The following is an 18,718-nucleotide window of genomic DNA, read 5'->3' on the forward strand; positions in this document are numbered from 1 at the left end:
GTCCCAATGGCGTTATTTTTGCCGGAGGACCGAGGATCGAGGAGCGAGGAGCGAGGAGCGAGGAGCGAGGAGCGATAATGGAGGAGCGATAACCGAGGAACCATCAGACCATCCTCCGATGAAATCCTCAGACACTCGCCCCGCCCCTTACTGTGTATCGCTCACTGATTGGACGATACAGCGCATGCACTCATCTGATGCTTCTTGACATGAGAGCAGTTTCTCAGCGGAGTGAAGAAAATACATGAACCTCACGGGACTCACTCCTCAGTTTATACCGTGTTTTGTTTCAATTCATGTATCATTTAGTTACAAATATGTGATATATCTGAACAACAAAGTGGTCAAAAATCATTTTATTCATTTTTGGAAACATTTTCATGATCGCTTTTTTTGTTTCACATTTTCATTTATTGTCATTTCCATTCAGTCAGTCATTAAGTGCTATTTAAAATTTTAATTTGCTGCGTATACAAACAAACAAAGTTTGCAATCCAATGAATGTTAATCTAACTGGGTTTCGATAGATAACATATCTCTTTTTCTTCTCTGAATTATTTTTATTTATTTTGTGCACTCTAATCAATATTAATCATATTGTTCGTTTATACATTTTAAGAATGGCGTTTACCTTTTTTGAGAATTGGTTCTTATTTTATTTTTTTGGGTCTACAACAGATGATACAAATGTTTGTGTCAGTAAATGTGTATCCGCTGTGCAGCATTATCACAAACGGACGCCGCTTCACGTGACGCTCCGGTGGAAAGGACGTCCCATTGCTCTTAAAACTAATTTCTCTGCTTCTCGTGGTTTCCTTGCATCTCTCCATGCTTCCCTGGTGGGAGGGACTTGTCGCAGGGAAACAAAGCAAGTGAGGGACGCAAGGAATCCATTTAACCGAAGTGAGAAGGGCCCATGGTACCTACACCGGCTAGATCTAAGAACCAAATACGTCACGCTTACATTGGAGGAGGTCAAGATTTTCCTGTTGTTTTGTATTATTGCAGCTATCGGATGGAATCAATACATGGGCTACATGTGGCCATCACAAGTAAAATCATAACGAAAACTACGCCTTTAAAATATGCGTTTAGAAAACGGCTTATGCCACAATATGATAGCAACAAGTAGTCAAGATAGTCTGATTAGCTTCGGTTGCTATGCTAACATCACCTGTAGAATGCCGAAGATACACTTTCATAACCGCGTTGTGATGCCAAACAGCGTCAATTCAGACTGAAACACATTCACTGATGGGGATGGGGGATATGCATCAGCTGCTTGTGTGACAGTCCGACAGTGAATAGCCTACTTTACAGCGGCCGCTGCCACGAGTTAACAGCGGTCATGTCGCTGAACCACATTAATAAACAATGCACCACGGCACTCTGGAGAAAGGTATAAGGTTGGAGAATTAGTTCTTTAATTTAATCTGGCTACGTATGATTAAAAACTACCCGACGCATTCCTTTATTGATGTTGTTGTTACGGCTGCTATTTCTGTCTGCTCATTAATCTGCCTGTGAGTGTTTTCAGCTGTGTGCGTGTGTGTGTGATATGTAAATGAGCTTTGTGGTTGCCCTGACGTCATTGGCTGTCTTTTCCTGGTCCGCCTCTGAAGAGGGGGATTGGATCGACGACAGCCAATCGCAGCGCACAGCCGGCGCACACCTTCTGGGGAGGAGTACAAAGCAGTGTTGTAGTCTACGTGATACGCTGGTATATGCCGTATACCCACTAGAAAATGCCAGTGATTTCCGTATGCCCTCTTAAAAATGAGCGATGATACGTAACAACATCATTTTGTGACTTCGCTTTCACGCTTTCGCCCCCTTCTGTGTTAATAATTTTGGACGTCTGGGGCTTCCGTCGCCTTTGGCCTGTTGCTAAGCAACAGCAACACACTTTGTTCGGCTCTGACAAACCCCACGTTTCTCTAACGTTATCAGAATTTGATCCTTCCATCATTCAAGTTTGCGGAGCGCTAAACAGGAAGCAAACATGAAACGAAAACAGACGAAAATATTTTAATGTTTTCCGAAGTTTTCCCCTATTACCACTACAGAAGAAGAGCCAGGTCAGGCGGCTGTCCTAAAGGTGACAGAGAACGAGCCCGGCGCTACCGCAAATTTACCCGGTAAGTGGAATTAGCATGGTTATCATTAACGTAACAGTAGCTGGAATGTAAGAACAGGCATCCTTGGTTAGAGTGGAGGGACAGAAAGTTAGGTAAATGTCAGCACACATGCAAAGGAAAGCTGATCTAAACAACAGAAATTCATAAAGTCAATGACTATGCAAATGAGAGTTAATTCATGGTCATGTTAAAAGTGCATTTAAAACATTTGCACCATTATATTACTATATGTTAGTTATCAGTAGTTGTCAAATAATTAGCTATTGAAAAAGTGGAACATTTTTCTCCTTTTATCTGCTTTTCATGCATTTGTTAGCCATGATGTAAATATTGTAAGCAGTTTATTAAATACTTTTGAGTAAATCTTGGCTCTTTTCTGCAGATATTATTGGTAAAAACTTGTATTATGCTAATTAGTCATGGTTTTGTTTATTTCCAGGTTGTGCTCTTTGCAGCGCTACAAAATCAACAGGTGTCCTCACAGAACAACGAGTGTCTATGTCTGAGGAGTGGGTGCACTTTAAGATCCAGTCCTCAGATTCAAGCAGATCAACATCTCTGGCCTCTTTGAGAAACAAGATTAGACGACATGAGACGTCCAGAGCACACAAAATAGCCCAGGAGCTCACGGAGAAGGGTGGATAGGATTTAGTTGGAAATTTGGTGAGAGCTGTGTCAGAGACAGTGTTTGCAGTAGGCCATATTGAGATTTTGATAAAAATGTCGATTAATTGTTCAACCCTAGAAGATAAGTGGGCTTTTTCCATCATTGTTCATTCTTTTATTTTTTTATTGTTAATGTCTCTGGCAGTTAAAAGTCACATAAAAATGCTTATAATACATTGACATGTTGATAACACATAACCAGTCTCAAGACTAGTCTATGCATTAGTAAGTGTGATGGTGTTCATGAGGTGTTGCTTCGAGACAGGATGAATACAATTATTACAGTATACCCACTACAAAAAAGTAGACCACACCACTGGTACAAAGGCCGCGGACGGTCACTCCTCTGGAGGCTCTGTTGAGGAACAGACGCCTCTCGCTATTTGCGCGTCGTTCTGTGTTTAACTTGTGTGGACCTTGTATTAGAAGTATTGTTATGATTAGATGTGCTTAGATTAGTTTGATTAGATATGCTTAGATTAGTTTAGTATTGTTAGACTGTTGTCCTAGCTGTGTTTTCTTACAGCCTTCCTTTCCTAGTTGTACCACTTTTACAGTGAGGTTTTCTTTCCTTTATTTAGTGTGTGAGTATTTAGTTTCCCTCTAGCCTATGCACTTATACTCACTGTTTAGAGTCCTCCCTTAGTTTGGTTGCCCATTTAAACTTGCGCCCTTGTGGCCACTTTTGTTTGTTATGTAAACCGGTGTTTGTGGCAATTTGTTTGTTTCAGGCTACTTGCCTGCCATTTTGTTTACCAGCTGTTTAAAATAAACGCTTATAATTATACCAATAGAGAGGCGAAGTCCCTCCCCTTCCGGGAGCCTCCATGGGACCCCGGAAGCGGAAAATTATACATTGAAGTCAATGGAGAGAGAAAAGTTATCTTTTGATCCCGTTTGAATTGTGCCACGAATGACACATATGATGTTTGTCAATCTTAAACAATAATTTCCATGTAAAAAAAGTCACAGTTTGTCGTAAAACTGTTGAAATATAAGACTATGAAAAATACGCAACTAGAAAGACTACAAATCCCAAATGCATTCTGGGTCGCGTAAGTGATGTCATAGGCGATAATGCTCCAAGACTGGTTGCGACTCGCAAAGCAAAGAAGAAAACTGATTTATTCCCTCCAATAAATATAAGAGATTGCTCCAATAAATTCACTTTTACAAGATGCCTGTGTGCTTTGTACCAGGTTGTAATCACAAAAGAGATCATACCACTTGCTCGTTCTATTGCTTCCCGTCTTATGAAAGGACCAGGAGTCGTTGGAACAAACATATCAGGTAATATACATGTTTTGCATGGAACATAGTCAAGTTAGCTACCTAGCTAGTAGCGAGCATGTTAGTTAGCATTACATTACTTAGCCTTGTCATTTGTATTAGCCTTAACATGAAGTAAACCAAAATGTTAAAAAGTAAGAGTAGTCATGATGGTAAGTATTTTGTGAAACATTTGAAGAGTAGCCTATCGCCCCCTCCACCAGGTGCTAAGGGGGCGGGAGGTAGGCTAACGCCACATTAGCATATTTTCTACTTAATGCTATCTGCACAAATGGTTAACATTGAACATTAAAAGATCAGGCAGTTCAGGGAGAGTCGAAGGAAGGAAGGCAGGCAGCTTTGCATGACATTCTTCTGGACGTGTTTCATTGTGATGATAGTGAGAGTGAGTCAATCTGTTTGTTGGAAAGACAGTAGTTGAGTGATTACTGAGAGAAAATTATTAAAATAGATAATTATTCATTGTTGTTACTTTAAAGTGTTGTTACTGACCTTTTTCTCTTTTATTTTCTTTACCTCACCTGTAACTGCTGAGACCCTGAGGAACATGCACACTGGACTGACCTGCTCTGGCAACCTGATTTCCACTGTACGTAATAGTATTTGGTTATGGTATATTATTTATATACATCAAAGGCACAATGCACCCCCCAGAGACACACATGTATTGAGTGTGATATTTTGCATTGGTCATGTGAAATCATCTTTACATACTAGAAAACTGTAGGAGCGGCAACTTGTTTTGAAATTGAATTTGTAATATCCGATAAAGTTGATCTGTTTTCTTTATTCTTCTCTCTTCCCAGCTCCATCCATCACCATTCTCTGTTCCTGCAGGTAGGCCTGTCGCGATAATCGATAAATTGACTTATCGTACGATAAATAAAAATGGACTCGATAACTTTTCTGAGCTCGATAAATTGCCATTTACATAAAGATGTGACCATCTGTGGCTGTGGCTGCCAGGCGTGCTGTGAGGGGCGGGGCTGACACACAGCCAGGTCAGGACACTTCGCGTGCACGTGCAGCAGCGTAGCAGCCAAATTAATAATATAGCGACAAGCGGGAGACAACGTGTGACTTACTCGCGGGGAATTTAAAGTGAAATGGAATTGGTTACAAAACCTAACGACACATCTCGATTCTCCGGTGTGGCAGTATTTTGGATTCAAACCAAATGAACGAGGCGAACCTACGGACTTGAATGAGCCGGGCGGTGTGTCGCATTGGTTTAAAAAAGGTAGCGACAAAAGCAGGCAATACCACGCATTTTAAACCACCTAAAACACAACCACCCCATTCCGTTTTTCCAGCTGGGAGCAAACAGGGCAGCTGGAGATGGAGAGCCCCCGCCCGACAATGCAAACTTGTTGGTGTTCCTTGCTCGAAAACTTAGAAAAACAGATTTGGATATGGCCTGTTGAGACATCTGGGTCTTTGACAGTGGACTGTACACTTGACTGTTGTTTTAAGGAGTTTTTTTTTGCTTTTGAGATAATGTGTGCTCATATTTATTTATTTATTTATTTATTTATTTATTTATTTATTTATTTATTTATTTATTTACATATATATATATATATATATATATATATATATAAATGAATGAGAGAGCTCTGTTTTCCAGCCTGACTCTATTTAATTTATTGTTTTGGTTGTGTTTGATTTCATTAATTTATTATAATTTAATTAATTTGTTTTATTTATTAATTTATATATTTTAATATTATTTCACATTTCATTTGCAATGTTGAATGTTCAATAAAAAGTTATGTTTGAAAGGATGTACTTGAATTATTATTATATATTATCATTATGTCCAGTGCTTGAATTGGGCCGGTACTCACCGGTACGCAGTACCGGCACTTCTGATTTTTACCCATGTGGTACCGGCACTTCTTACTGAGTACCGGCAAGGTGGCGGTACTCAGTAAAATGCCGGTACTCAGCCGCCGGCAATATACGTATATATTGTAAACGCAACGCAGCGCAAATGTGGGTCTGACTCTGCCTCACAGAGGGTGACTGGCTGTCTACATGACGTGGCCTGCCGACATTGCCACTTTCATACAGATCATACTAATGCCCTCGATTGGTCTCTGTGTGTCATTCAAGCTCGGGAGGGTGTGTGTTGGTGTATGTGTGGCGCGAGCGAGCGAGAAAGCGCGCACACCGGTTACGTGTATTGTTGTTAGCATCTGGTGCTAGCTAGCTGCGCTAACGGATATAAGGAGCTGTTTCAACAACAAGGTGGAGGGAGAGTCCTTTGCTGTCAGACTGAGAGGCTAATAACTACAGCTCTGGTGAGGTAAATTACTCTCTGAGTCTTTAGATAGTTAACTTAGTTTAAGTTATCTCAGTGGGTCTCAAACGGTTCGGTCACCATTTATGTAAACACATATTTCCATTTGAGGGGCTAGTGATTAGTAAAATATGCATGAATAATACAAACAAAATGTTAACTAGGTGAAAAAAGGTAAGATAAACTTGTTGAGAGCCAAAACTAGTCTTTGCTGTTGCCTCAAAGAGGAGCAGGGGGGAGAGGAGGGAGACAGGAGAGGCCGATTCAGGAGCCCAGACACACTCACAACTATAAATGAACCAAAAACAAATAAATAAACAACTTTCAATGTTTTCTCATATTGAATATTGTATGTTATTGCTTATGGCCATGTACTTATGATTTTATGGTTATTTAAATGTATACATTTTTGTTTCATATGGGTGTAGTCTCTTTATTTCCCCCTCAAAATGCACCAGATTGATGCATTTAACTCCAACATTCAAAAACAAATCTTACCGGGGGAGCATGCCCCCGGACCCCCCTATAGGATTTGAGTCCCGGCCCCACTGTTCCCAAATAGATTTGCAATTTTTTTTAAATAGTAACCCATCTCCATATGTTTCTTTTTGGGTAGTAGATTTAAACTAGAGGGCTATCACTTTGTGCAGCAACGCTATTGACAAATAAATCCAGCAAAATGACACAAAAAACTGGTAGTGACCTCAGGGACGAGGAGTCATTTAACCAGCCAGTAGGAGTCAAGCTTTACTTTCTTTTATATCCATAAAGAAAAAGTAAATCTGTTTAAAGTTGTTTCATTATGGATGTTGAGAGGTATCCATATATCTCTTCATTTTGCTCTCAAAGTGCACCAGATTGATGCATCTAACTTCAATATTTTAAAAAAAAAATGTTCCCGGGGGAGCATGCCTCAGGACCCCCCTAGACTAGAGGGTGTCAGGTCCACTCCCCACTTATAAAAATAGCACTTTACCACTGCACCCACATTTTGTTTAAGTACAGTGAGCCTTTCTAAAATATACAGTAAAGAGACAAACCCACCAGCATTATAGGATATACTATGACTTTGTGCCAAATACTTGTTGCTGATTTAGAGTACTGGCACCTTTTTTATTCCAATTCAAGCACTGATTATGTCTAAAATGGTCTTAAAACGGTGCCGACAATATTATCGTTTATCGCAATAATTTCCAGAAAAATCTATCGTCCAACACAATTTAATTATCGTGACAGGCCTACCTGCAGGTCCTGCTTGCTAATCAATATTCATATTTTTTTACACAATTACAAATAAAGTCAATGTATTGTATGAAATGAAGTTGTGCTTCATTCTGAGTCAATAATAAATGCATTCTGCCTTCAACTGCAAAATTATTGTGGACTGCACCGACATCCATGTAGCTGCCCCCCAGTAAGATGAACCAAGCAAAGCTGACACTCAACATACAGCTGTGCTCTTAAGTTTACATGAAGAATTTGTGAAATATTGGTAATAACAGGTTTAAATGGTTATTAGTAATTAATCATATTTTTGTCTCATTGTAGATGAGCAGACAGGGAGCCAGACGAGAAAAGCAGAATATGCGGCTGCCATTTTCCACATGGAAAAGAGAAAGGGCCGAGTGTATTTGAGTGGACAAAAGAGAAAACCCAAATACGAAAAATAAAATTATACAATTTACAGATATTTATACAAATATATATATATCCTATATACACCATGTATAATGATGGTGTATGATGTAGAACAGGGGTGCCCACACTTTTTTGGCTGGTGAGCTACTTTTGAAATGACCAGCTAACTGTTAGCTCTACCAACCAAAAATAAAATCCCAAATTGCAAGGGTTGCTGAATAACACGTTTTATTTTTACATGGGATAACTACGATAGGGCTGCAACAAACGACTAATTTGATTATCGATTAATCTATAGATTAATGAAACGATTAATCGACTATTCGGACTACTGCTGTGTGCCTTGCACAATTTCTCAAACGCTCTTATTTAGCCATCAACTTTTAGATTTAGTTTGAGGTTGTTTTAGGCATGTGGAAACTAACAATGAAGACAATAAAGATGAATACTTGATTCAAAAATACATATATTATTAAATTAACTGAACAAATTGTGAACAAAATTAACATTGCTTTTTATTTGAATTAAATAAATAATATTTCACATCAAAAGAAACAACAATGTTTTAACAAATCGTATTAAATAATGTGATGACAGAACTGTAAACAGAATAGCTGAAACTTTAACAAAATAAATAACTCAGTTACTAAGTCTAATCATTAACCCATGTTTGTATAATGTAGTTAACTCCGTGTGTTGCTGCTAGCATACATAACACCTGACGTGGAAACGTTACTCGTGGATGGGGCTACAGAGCTACGAGAAAGACAGTCGAACCCGGTGCATTCCTCCGTCTGAATGTGGTGCACTTTTGCTAAATGTTTAGACAAATTGCTCGTGTTACCGCCCTTACATGCTAAACACTTTTGGTGACGAGCATTGTCCACCTCAAGACGGGTAACATGTAACCACACCTTGGAGCGCTTCTCTCCACCATCTCCTCCGTGTGTTGCTGCATGTAGCAGCTGCGTGTGTGTAAACTGCCCCGCCCCCTTGCAAACAGACGGGGGAGAGAGAGATCTCTTCTGGATTGGAAAGATAGAAAATACACCGACCATAGACGCATTTGTTTGTCTTTTTGCATGTTAGAAACGAGTTGGCGACACTAAGACAAAGAGATAATGTTTGTGTAGCAATAATACATGACCTTTCTCTTTCTCAACTCGCTACTCGGAGGGAAGTCGCTGTCATATGCCTTGTGAACACTCCGATAATGCCTCTCCACGTTACCTTTCTTTGGCAGAGCGACGCTTGCTTTACAAATAAGGCAAATAACCTTTGAATGTGACATCACAAAAAAAGATTCTCCCTCCCATTCTGTGTGGAAGTGGTATGTCTTTAGCTTTTTGCTCGTTCCCGCACTCATTTTGTTGTTTGTCTCTCCCGGCACTTGACTGATTTTGTATCGCTTTGCATTCTGGGTTAACAGACTGGAAAGCAATAGGTCGCTTTTTCTGTCAATCAAGTAAACTCCTGAATTAAGTGGCAGGGAGGCCAAGGGAGGAGGAATCAAAAGCTGTTTTGTCTATTTTAACGGAGCTGGATTTTTTTTTTTATGAATGACTCGCGATCTACCAGCATTGCCCCCGCTCGACCGGTCGACCGCGGTCGACGTATTGGGCACCTCTGATGTAGAAGGAAGTGTGGTAGATAACAAGTAAATATAGAGTTACATACAGATCCATGTTACAGCAAAAGATGGAATAACTAAGAAGCATGCAGTATAATAATAATTACACGCAACAATTAAATAACTGCTCAGCATCTCCACCACAATCCCAATCTGCTGTGTCCTGTTTTCCTCCCCTCTGCATAACACCCCATCACACATACGAAACACAACGCAGAGTTTGAGGGTGTTAAGAGTATGTTTATTTAAATGTCCTCCTCTCTACTGGCCAACACAGGGAGCATATCCTGGGTGTAGAATTGTTCCAGGAGGAGGAGATTTCCATGCCATGCAGGGTCTTTGGGGATGGGGATGATGATCGCCTCCTTCGTGGTCCACAGTAGCAGAGACTCCGGTCTGTGATGTGCAGCTGTTATATAATATACAATACATTTTTGAAAAACATTTGATCAACATAAAAGGATTTGGTCAGGATCTAGAGTCAGTGTGTAGTTTATTAATTAATCAATGCTCTCTACATTAGGAAAACACATACCAGTGTACCAGAGGGAGTCACACACAGCTGTGCCTAGATAACCAAACAAATTGACAACAGGGATGCAAACTCATCAGGTATGAAAAAGGTGACAAGGATCCGAGCCCCCCGACCCCACAGAATATCGGCTTTAAAATTAGGAATAACAGAGGATTTTAGCAGTCAGAACAACTAAAGCAGCATTGTTAATAATAATAGAAACGCCATAATAATAATAATAATAAATGGGATTTATATAGCGCTTTTCTAGACCCAAAGACGCTTTACAATATGAGTCAGGTCGACAAGCAAAACAAGAACAAAAACACAAACAAAAACAAAACAAAAACAGAAAAGCAGTCAGGAGGATGTTGGTTCAGAGGGGGGAGGGGCGGGTTTAAGGATAAGCAGAGTTGAAGAGGTGGGTTTTGAGACGGGACTGGAACAGGGTGAGGGAATCAGACTCACGGAGGTCTTGGGGGAGGGAGTTCCAGAGCTTCGGGGCTGCCACAGAGAAGGCTCTGTCCCCGAAGCTCCGGAGTTTGGCCTTGGGGATTGAGAGCAAACCGGCTGAGGTGGATCTGAGGGACTGGGGTGGTTGGTAGAGGATGAGGAGGTCAGTGAGGTAGGGGGGGGCCAGATGGTGGAGGGCTTTATAGGTGAGGACCAGGAGTTTGTAGTGAATGCGGTGTGAGACGGGAAGCCAGTGGAGTTCTTTGAGGACCGGGGTGATGTGATGCCATGATTTGGTGTGGGTGAGGAGTCTGGCGGCTGCGTTCTGGACACGCTGGAGTCTGTTGAGGGATCTTGTGCTGATGCCGAAGAGGAGTGAGTTGCAATAGTCAAGGCGGGAGGAGATGAAGGCGTGAATGAGTCGCTCAGCTGCGGGGCCGGTGAGAGAGGGACGGAGTTTGGCGATATTGCGGAGGTGGAAAAATTAGGTTTTTACAACTTGGCGGATGTGGGGGTCGAGGGAGAGGGTGAGGTCGAATATCACGCCAAGGTTGCGTGCCTGGGTGGAGGGGGAAACAGGGGTGCCATCGATGGTGAGTGTCAGGTTGGGGGTTTTGCTGAGGGTGGATTTGGAGCCGATGAGGAGGAGTTCAGTTTTATTACTGTTGAGTTTGAGGAAGTTGTGTTGCATCCAGGATTTTATTGCAGTCAGACAGGATTCGATGTGTGTGAGAGGGGGGTTGTGGGGGGATTTGGTGCTGAGGTAGATCTGTGTGTCGTCAGCATAGCAGTGAAAGTCCAGGTTGTGATGGCGGAGAATCTGACCAAGGGGGAGGATGTAGATGATGAAGAGGAGGGGGCCGAGTACTGAACCTTGGGTGACTGAAGCTGTGGTTGAGGAGTGATTGTTGAGGGAGATGAAGTGGTATCTGTCGGAGAGGTAGGACTGGAGCCACCTGAGTGCAGTACCTTCGATACCGATATCCCGGAGTCGGGTAAGCAGGATGGTGTGGCTCACGGTATCGAAGGCTGCACTCAGGTCAAGGAGGATGAGGATGTTGAGGGAACCGGTGTCAGCAGAGGTGAGGAGGGAATTGAGGACTTTGATGAGTGCCGTTTCTGTGCTGTGGTGAGGACGAAAACCAGACTGAAGGGGTTCAAAAAGGTCATTTTTTTGGAGATGGCGGTGGAGTTGTTTGGAGATGATGCGTTCTATTGTTTTAGAGAGAAAGGGGAGGTTGGAGATGGGGCGGTAATTACTGAGGGAGGAGGGATCCAGACCGGGTTTCTTGAGGATGGGAGTGACAGCAGCAGTTTTGAAGGCAGAGGGAACGGTTCCTTGGGACAGGGAGGAGTTGAAAAGGTTGACAATGTAGGGGCAAAGGACGGGGAGGCAGGACTTCAGAAGAGGGGTGGGTAGAGGGTCAAGCGAGCAGGTTGTGGGTTTGGAGGAGCTGATCAGTTGGAGTATTTCAGGGGGGGTAACCAGAGTGAACTGGGAGAGAATGCCGTGGGGAGGAGGGCTCGGGAGGTCAAGGGAGATGGAGGGAGGAATTGTGGCGGGGGATGTTGGGGGAGATGTTTTTGTGACAGATGCAGCGGATAGGGAGTGATTAATGGCAGTGATTTTGTCAGAGAAAAACTGGAGGAATTAACTGCATGTGGAAGTGGAGGAAGAGAGGGTGTCAGCACGGGGTTTGAGGAGCTTGTTGACGGTGGAGAAGAGGGTCCTGGGGTTACGGGAGGGGTCGATGAAGATGGTGGAGAGGTAAGCAGATTTTGCGGCATTGAGGGCGTCTCTGTAGGTAGTGAGATGGAGTTTGTAGGAATCATGGTGAACTGTGAGGGATGATTTCATGGTTAGGCGTTCAAGCTGGCGGCCGGTTTGCTTCAGTTTACGGAGTGCAGGGGTGAACCAGGGTGAGGAGGTTTTAAAAGTGACATTTTTCCTTTTGAGGGGGGCCAAGCTATTGAGGGAGGCGAGTAGGGTTGAATTAAGGTGGTTGAGTTGATCATCGGGTGAGCTGAGGTTCGAGTCCAGGGGGAGAGTAGAGGATAGCAGGTCGGAGAGGTGCTGGGGATCAACAGAGCGTAAATTACGGAAAGTGATGTTCCTGGATGGGGGGGGGGCGGCGGACGGGGGAGGCGGTGGTGAACTGTATGAGTTTGTGGTCAGAGAGGGGAAAGGGCCAGGGGTGGGGGTCGAGTACTGTGAGGTTGGTGGAGCAGACAAGGTCAAGGATGTGTCCTTTATCGTGGGTGGGGAAGGTGACATGTTGTGTAAATGAGAAATTGTCCAGAAGGGAGGAAAATTCAGAAGCGTGTTTGCAGGTGGTGGAGTCCATGTGGATGTTAAGGTCGCCGAGGAGTAACAGACGTGGGGAGAGGGATGAAGCAATGGTTAGGAGTTCAGTGAGATCAGAGAGGAAGGAGGGGTGTGGTTTAGGGGGGCGGTAAATGAGGATAACTGTCAGTGAGGGAGGGGTTTTGAAGGCGAGAAATTCGAAGGATGGTACTGAGGGGAGGGTGAGTTCTGTAGTCCGGATGTTCTGGTTGTAGATGACAGCCAGCCCACCACCACGGCGTGAGGGGCGGGGTTTAGTGATGTAATTAAAACCAGGGGGGGATGTTTGATTAAGCGAGAAGAAGTCATTGGGTTGTTGCCAGGTTTCAGTGAGCAGAAGGAAGTCAATGGATTTGTCCAGGATGAGTTTGTGAAGGATGTGGGCTTTATTGTTGAGTGACCGTATATTTAGAAGGGCAAAATTGGTCAAGTGGGGGGTTGTAGGGGTGGTGGCAGGCTGGAGAGGTATGAGGTTGTCTAGGTTAGCAGCGTGGGGGTGGGCATGAGAGGGGGGGCAGTGGAGCAGAGGAGGGGGGCTTGATGGTGGGGAGAAATGGCTTGTTATATGTGTTGGGAGGCGAAGGGGAGTGGGATCCGCTCCAGGTATTCCGTGCAGCTGGGAGTGTAGGTGAGCGGGGGAGAGTGTAAGAGAAGCAGTAGGAGTTGCGTTCTGATGACGCGTCAGGTGTGCAACAGTGCGTTGCGTGGAGCAGATGGATGCAATGGATTGTCCGTGCTGAAGGTAAACAAAACTGCGGCGGGTGCTTCGGTGAATGTAGCGGGGTCGACGAAGGAGTCCAAGATGTCTGATGACTGAGATGGAAGACGGAGTGGAGGAGTTGGTCAATGACAGCAGCTGTGAGATGGAGTATTTCAGCATGATGACAGGCGAAATGGCTGGGAGCAGTGTGATGGCAGCGATAGCAGCGATAGCAGCTAGCAGCAGAAAGCAGCAGATAGCAGCTAGCGGGCTAGCTAGATTCACAGAGGTGGAGGATTGTTGTGGAGACGAGGAAGATCCACGACATGGCAGGAGGATGTGAGCAGCGGGACGGGACAGATGCACCCCAGAGATGAAGGCAGGAGGCAGAGAGAGTCCACGGTTGTTGCGTGGGACGGAGACAGACAGTAGGCGATGTAGCAGATAGCAATAGCCACCCGGCACGTTGATGGCTACGTGAGGGCAGCCGGCTACAGCCAGCAACGGAGGCAGAAGTCCAAAATAAGTTTTAAAAAAAAATGTTTTAAAACAATGTGCATTGCATTAAAGATGTGTAAATGCAGGGCAGTGGTCCAATTCGAAAGATTGAAGAACGAATGGTAGTTGAGGGTTATAGAGGGTGACAGAGGCGGAGAAGCGGCGAACAGTCAACGCCAGCGTCCTCTCCAGCAGCGGGAAAAAAGAGTCATAGAGTCACATCTAATAGAAATATATAAAAAGCATTTATTTTAATTGTGAAGCAGTCAGTTTATAATTTTGGCAGCACTGTTGAGCATTTTGAAAATGTATTTTCATGCCTCTGCCACTACAGGCATCGAAAAAATCTTTCAACGCTTCGCCCATTCACTTGAATGGGGTGACGTAGAAGATTTTTAATCTTCGCCGAACTGCATTGTGGGGAGCATGGCATGGCTTTGCAAGCATCACGAGCATCTATCGGCATCAAAAGTTGAACAATGTTCAACTTTTGAGGCTCGATGCTTGGCATCAGCCAATCAAATCCCATTTATGCAAATCCCGCCAGTGCAAGCGCAGCCAATCAAACCGCGTGCTGGGAGAGCCAGACCGCAGTTCATTTCCTCATATTCCAAACGAGATATTACGGTAGCAAATCACCCGGTTCTTTACGACCAGAACTATTTACCGGGATACAAACCGGAGGAACCAGGCATGGAGGGAGGTGGCAGAGACACCGGGTGAAACTGGTAGGTTTTTCGCCTGTTTAGAGAGTTTATATCCAGTTTACTTCGTTTTAACATTGCTATTGCTTTGTATGTCGGGGGCGGGAGATTCATGTGATTGGTTGTTGGTCGCGTTGCTCGCAAAAGATCGCCAAGCTTCAGACACGCCCAGCTTCAAGATCTTTTTATGCCTGTAGTGTAGACGGGCCGTAAGTCTTTCTATCTTTATAGCCACTGGTGTAAAGTAACTAAGTTCATCAACTCAACAAGTACTATAATTGGGCACAATTTTGAGATACTTGTACTTTACTTAAGTATTTCAATGTTTTGCTACTTTGTTCTTCTACTCCACTACAGTTCAGAGGTAAATGGTGTACTTTTACTCCACTACATGTATTTAATACCTTTAGTTACTTTACAGATGTGGATGAATGATGTGAAATATAATCAAGTGTTAAGTCAGACTTTAGTTCCACCTGGAGTAAATCCACAAGCTACCCTTTGGAATGCAGGACTTTTACTGTAAAAGAGTATTCCTACACTCTGGTACTTCTACTTTTACTCACGTACAAGATCTGAGTACTTCTACTTTTACTCAAGTAGAGTACACGATCTGAGTAGGCTACTTCTACTTTTACTCAAGTACAATAACTGAGTACTTCTACTTTTAATCAAGTACAAGATACTTATAACACCTCTGTTTATAGCCTATGAAAAAAACGCGTATTGTGCGAGACCAGAGACCTGTAGTTCACTGAGCGGTTTCACACAAAAAAAATTGTAACTTCACAGTTTTACGACACATTTTAATTTTTTTGACTTGCAAAATGTTCTTTTAATTTGACAAACATCATATGTGTCATTCGTGGCACAATTCAAACGGGATCGAAAGATGACTTTTCTCTCTCCATTGACGTCAATGTAGATGGGCGGGACTTCGCCTCTCTATTCCAATCTGGTTGTGTTGCTTCCCTCTGATTCCCCTAGCTCAGAAGGGAACGTAATACATGGGGGCTCGTCCGGGATATTAACTACTTTCCACGGGTTATAAGTGGTTGTGTACAGCTAAAAACAATTTGGTAAGGTTGTGTGCAGTTTAGCTGAGTATGGCAACTTTTGATTTGGAGTCGTTTTTGGTCTGTCCTTCGCATGAGCAGGTAGTTCAGTGTCGTAGAGACGACTTATATGAGATAGCGAAACATTTCGGTCTCCCAGTGGCAAAACAATTATTAAAAAAAGAGTTAAAGGCTCTGGTGGTGGATGAGTTGGTGGAAAGGGGTTTTCTGGTGCTGCCTGCACAAGCTGAGCTCACTGTTCCTAATGTCCTTGCTAAAGGAGAGGGTAGTGACAGCGAGGGGAGTGAGCGGTGTAAAGCACCGTCCGCGCCGCCTCACTATATAGTCCACCGTCTCCTGGTAGTCTAGATTCCCGGGAAGGGAGTAGACTCAAAGTCCGTCTCGCACGGCTTCAGTTAGAGGCAAAAGACAGGGAGCAAGACAGGCAGTATCAGTTTCAGTTGGAGGTAAAGAAAATCGAGGCAGATAAGGAAGTCCAGATCCGGATACGTCAGCTGGAGCTAGACTCCCAACTGCGCGCATCCGGTGCTTTTGACTCTGCCGGAAGAAACTTGCCATCTCCACCTCCTCCATCCGCCTTTGACGTGAGTAACAATATTTTGTTAGTGCCAACATTCCGTGAGACTGAGGTGGATGCCTATTTTAGCGCATTCGAGCGCATTGCTACAGCGCTGCAGTGGCCGGCTGAAGTTTGGGCGCTGATGGTAACGTGCAAATTATTTGGAAAAGCTCAGGGAGCAGTTGCAGCTCTTACGTTGGAGGACAGTCTAGATTACGCCTTGGTGAAAGTTGCCATCCTCAGAGTATACAAACTCGTTCCTGAAGCTTACCGGCAAAAGTTTAGACACCATAGGAAGGGTCTTAATCAAACTCATGCCGAGTTCGCCAGGGAAAAGGAAATGTTTTTTGCTAAATGGGTTACGTCATGTAAAGCGGAGGATTATTCTGCTCTGAGTGAATTGATCATGTTGGAGGAGTTTAAGAAGAGTTTGCCGGATCGCATTGCTGAGTACGTAAATGAACAAAAGGTAAACTCTCTCTCTGCTGCTGCTGTGTTAGCCGATGAGTATGTGCTGACTCATAAATCTGTGTTTTCCCCGGTCCTCTACTGAGAGATCGCACCGTGTGTCAGCCGCACCATTTACTCAGCCAGCAAATGTGTGTAACGTGAACAGAGAAGAGAGGGAGTGTTTTTACTGTCACCAACCTGGACATGCCATCGCCAACTGTGCAGCGCTGAAGCGTAAGGAACAGCGGCAGAAAATGTCCCCACCAAACGGTATTGGCCTGATCACCCATACCCGTGCACAGGCGAGTAAAAGTGTTCCTGATGTCTCATTATCTGAGTCTGTGATTGTGCCTGTGCTTTCAGATGAAGCTGTGTCCGGGGAGAAGCCAGGAATTGTGGCTCCCCCTCCTCCTCGTGAGGATGTCGCGAGATCGGCACAACACGCCGGCTCAGACAAGCTGCTAGACTTCTCGACGCTCCCGGTAACCCGAGAGCGTCAGCTCGTGTATCGGATCTTAGTGTTAGTGTTGGCTCTACAACATGTTAAGATTGATGTTGGACCCGGCCTTTGGCCAATTGTGATGTGTACATGTTACGATATTCTGCCCTGCCCTGGCGTAACCAAGCACAATCAGCGTCTCCTGCAATGGGCTCTGGTTATGCGGGACTACCACAATAGACACCCGTCATTAAAGGGCTCAGATAATGTGTTGGCCGATGCTTTGTCCAGGTTGAGTTTGTGATGTTAGTGTGTCAGGTTGAGTTGTTAGTGTGTTAGGTTGAGTTTGTGATGTTAGAATGTGTGTTCTTAGGAGTTTGTTAGTGTGTTTAGTTCACAAAACCTGTGGGTTTGTGTTTAAGGGGGGGAGTGTTACGGCTGCTATTTTTGTCTGCTCATTAATCTGCCTGAGTGTTTTCAGCTGTGTGCGTGTGTGTGATATGTAAATGAGCTGTGTGGTTGCCCTGACGTCATTGGCTGTCATCTCCTGGTCCGCCTCTGAAGAGGGTGATTGGATCGACGATAGCCAATCGCAGCGCACAGCCGGCGCACACCTGCTGGGGAGGAGTACAAAGGCCGCCGACTGTCATCACTCTGGAGGCTCTGTTGAGGAACAGACGCCTCTCGCTATTTTCTCGTCGTTCTGTGTTTAACTTGTGGGGACCTTGTATTAGAAGTATTGTTGTGATTAGATGTGCTTAGATTAGTTTAGTATTGTTTGACTATTGTCCTAGCTGTGTTTTCTTACAGCCTTCCTTTCCTAGTTGTACCACTTTTACAGTGAGTTTTTCTTTCCTTTATTTAGTGTGTGAGTATTTAGTTTCCCTGTAGCCTATGCGCTTAGACTCACTGTTTAGAGTGCTCCCTTAGTTTGGTTGCCCATTTAAACTTGCGCCCTTGTGGCCACCTTTGTTTGTTATGTAAACCGGTGTTTGTGGCAATTTGTTTGTTTCAGGCTGCTTGCCTACCTTTTGTTTACCAGCTGTTTAAAATAAACCGCTTATAATTATACCAATTCCAATCTGGTTGTGTTGCTTCCCTCTGATTCCCCTAGCTCAGAAGGGAACGTAATATGAGCGGTGTTGCAGAGAAAATCAGCAAAGTAAAACGCTGTGTGGGTCATAAGAAGGCATGTAAATGGTTACGTCATGATGCAAACGATTACGCAATGACGCAATAATTCACCTTTGAACCTGCATCTGTAACAATGAGTGGAACAAAGAAAAGAAAAGTCGACATTGATTGCAGAGTGTTTAA

General features: G+C 43.8%; 1 protein-coding gene across 1 annotated transcript; it reads left to right on the top strand.

Moving 5' to 3' along the window:
• Positions 1 to 1,755: 1,755 nt before the first annotated feature.
• Positions 1,756 to 18,470, top strand: LOC307039723 (uncharacterized protein). Its single transcript, XM_079682063.1, has 4 exons — positions 1,756 to 2,138; positions 2,578 to 4,683; positions 4,901 to 4,931; positions 17,326 to 18,470. The coding sequence occupies exons 2-4, from the start codon at positions 4,642 to 4,644 to the stop codon at positions 17,703 to 17,705; spliced, it is 453 nt and encodes a 150-aa protein (XP_079538189.1). The 5' UTR covers positions 1,756 to 2,138; positions 2,578 to 4,641; the 3' UTR covers positions 17,706 to 18,470.
• Positions 18,471 to 18,718: the final 248 nt, after the last annotated feature.

Source organism: Notothenia rossii (genome assembly GCF_949606895.1).
Source record: "Notothenia rossii genome assembly, chromosome: 5".
Classification (NCBI taxonomy): domain Eukaryota; kingdom Metazoa; phylum Chordata; class Actinopteri; order Perciformes; family Nototheniidae; genus Notothenia; species Notothenia rossii.

Bases quoted from the DNA above. Each gene is read 5' to 3' on its own strand.
- LOC307039723 (XM_079682063.1), top strand. From the start codon at position 4,642: ATGCACACTGGACTGACCTGCTCTGGCAACCTGATTTCCACT. The intron at 4,684-4,900 runs GTACGTAATAGT...CTCTCTTCCCAG, and splicing joins CTGGCAACCTGATTTCCACT to CTCCATCCATCACCATTCTC. The intron at 4,932-17,325 runs GTAGGCCTGTCG...CTGTGCTTTCAG, and splicing joins ACCATTCTCTGTTCCTGCAG to ATGAAGCTGTGTCCGGGGAG.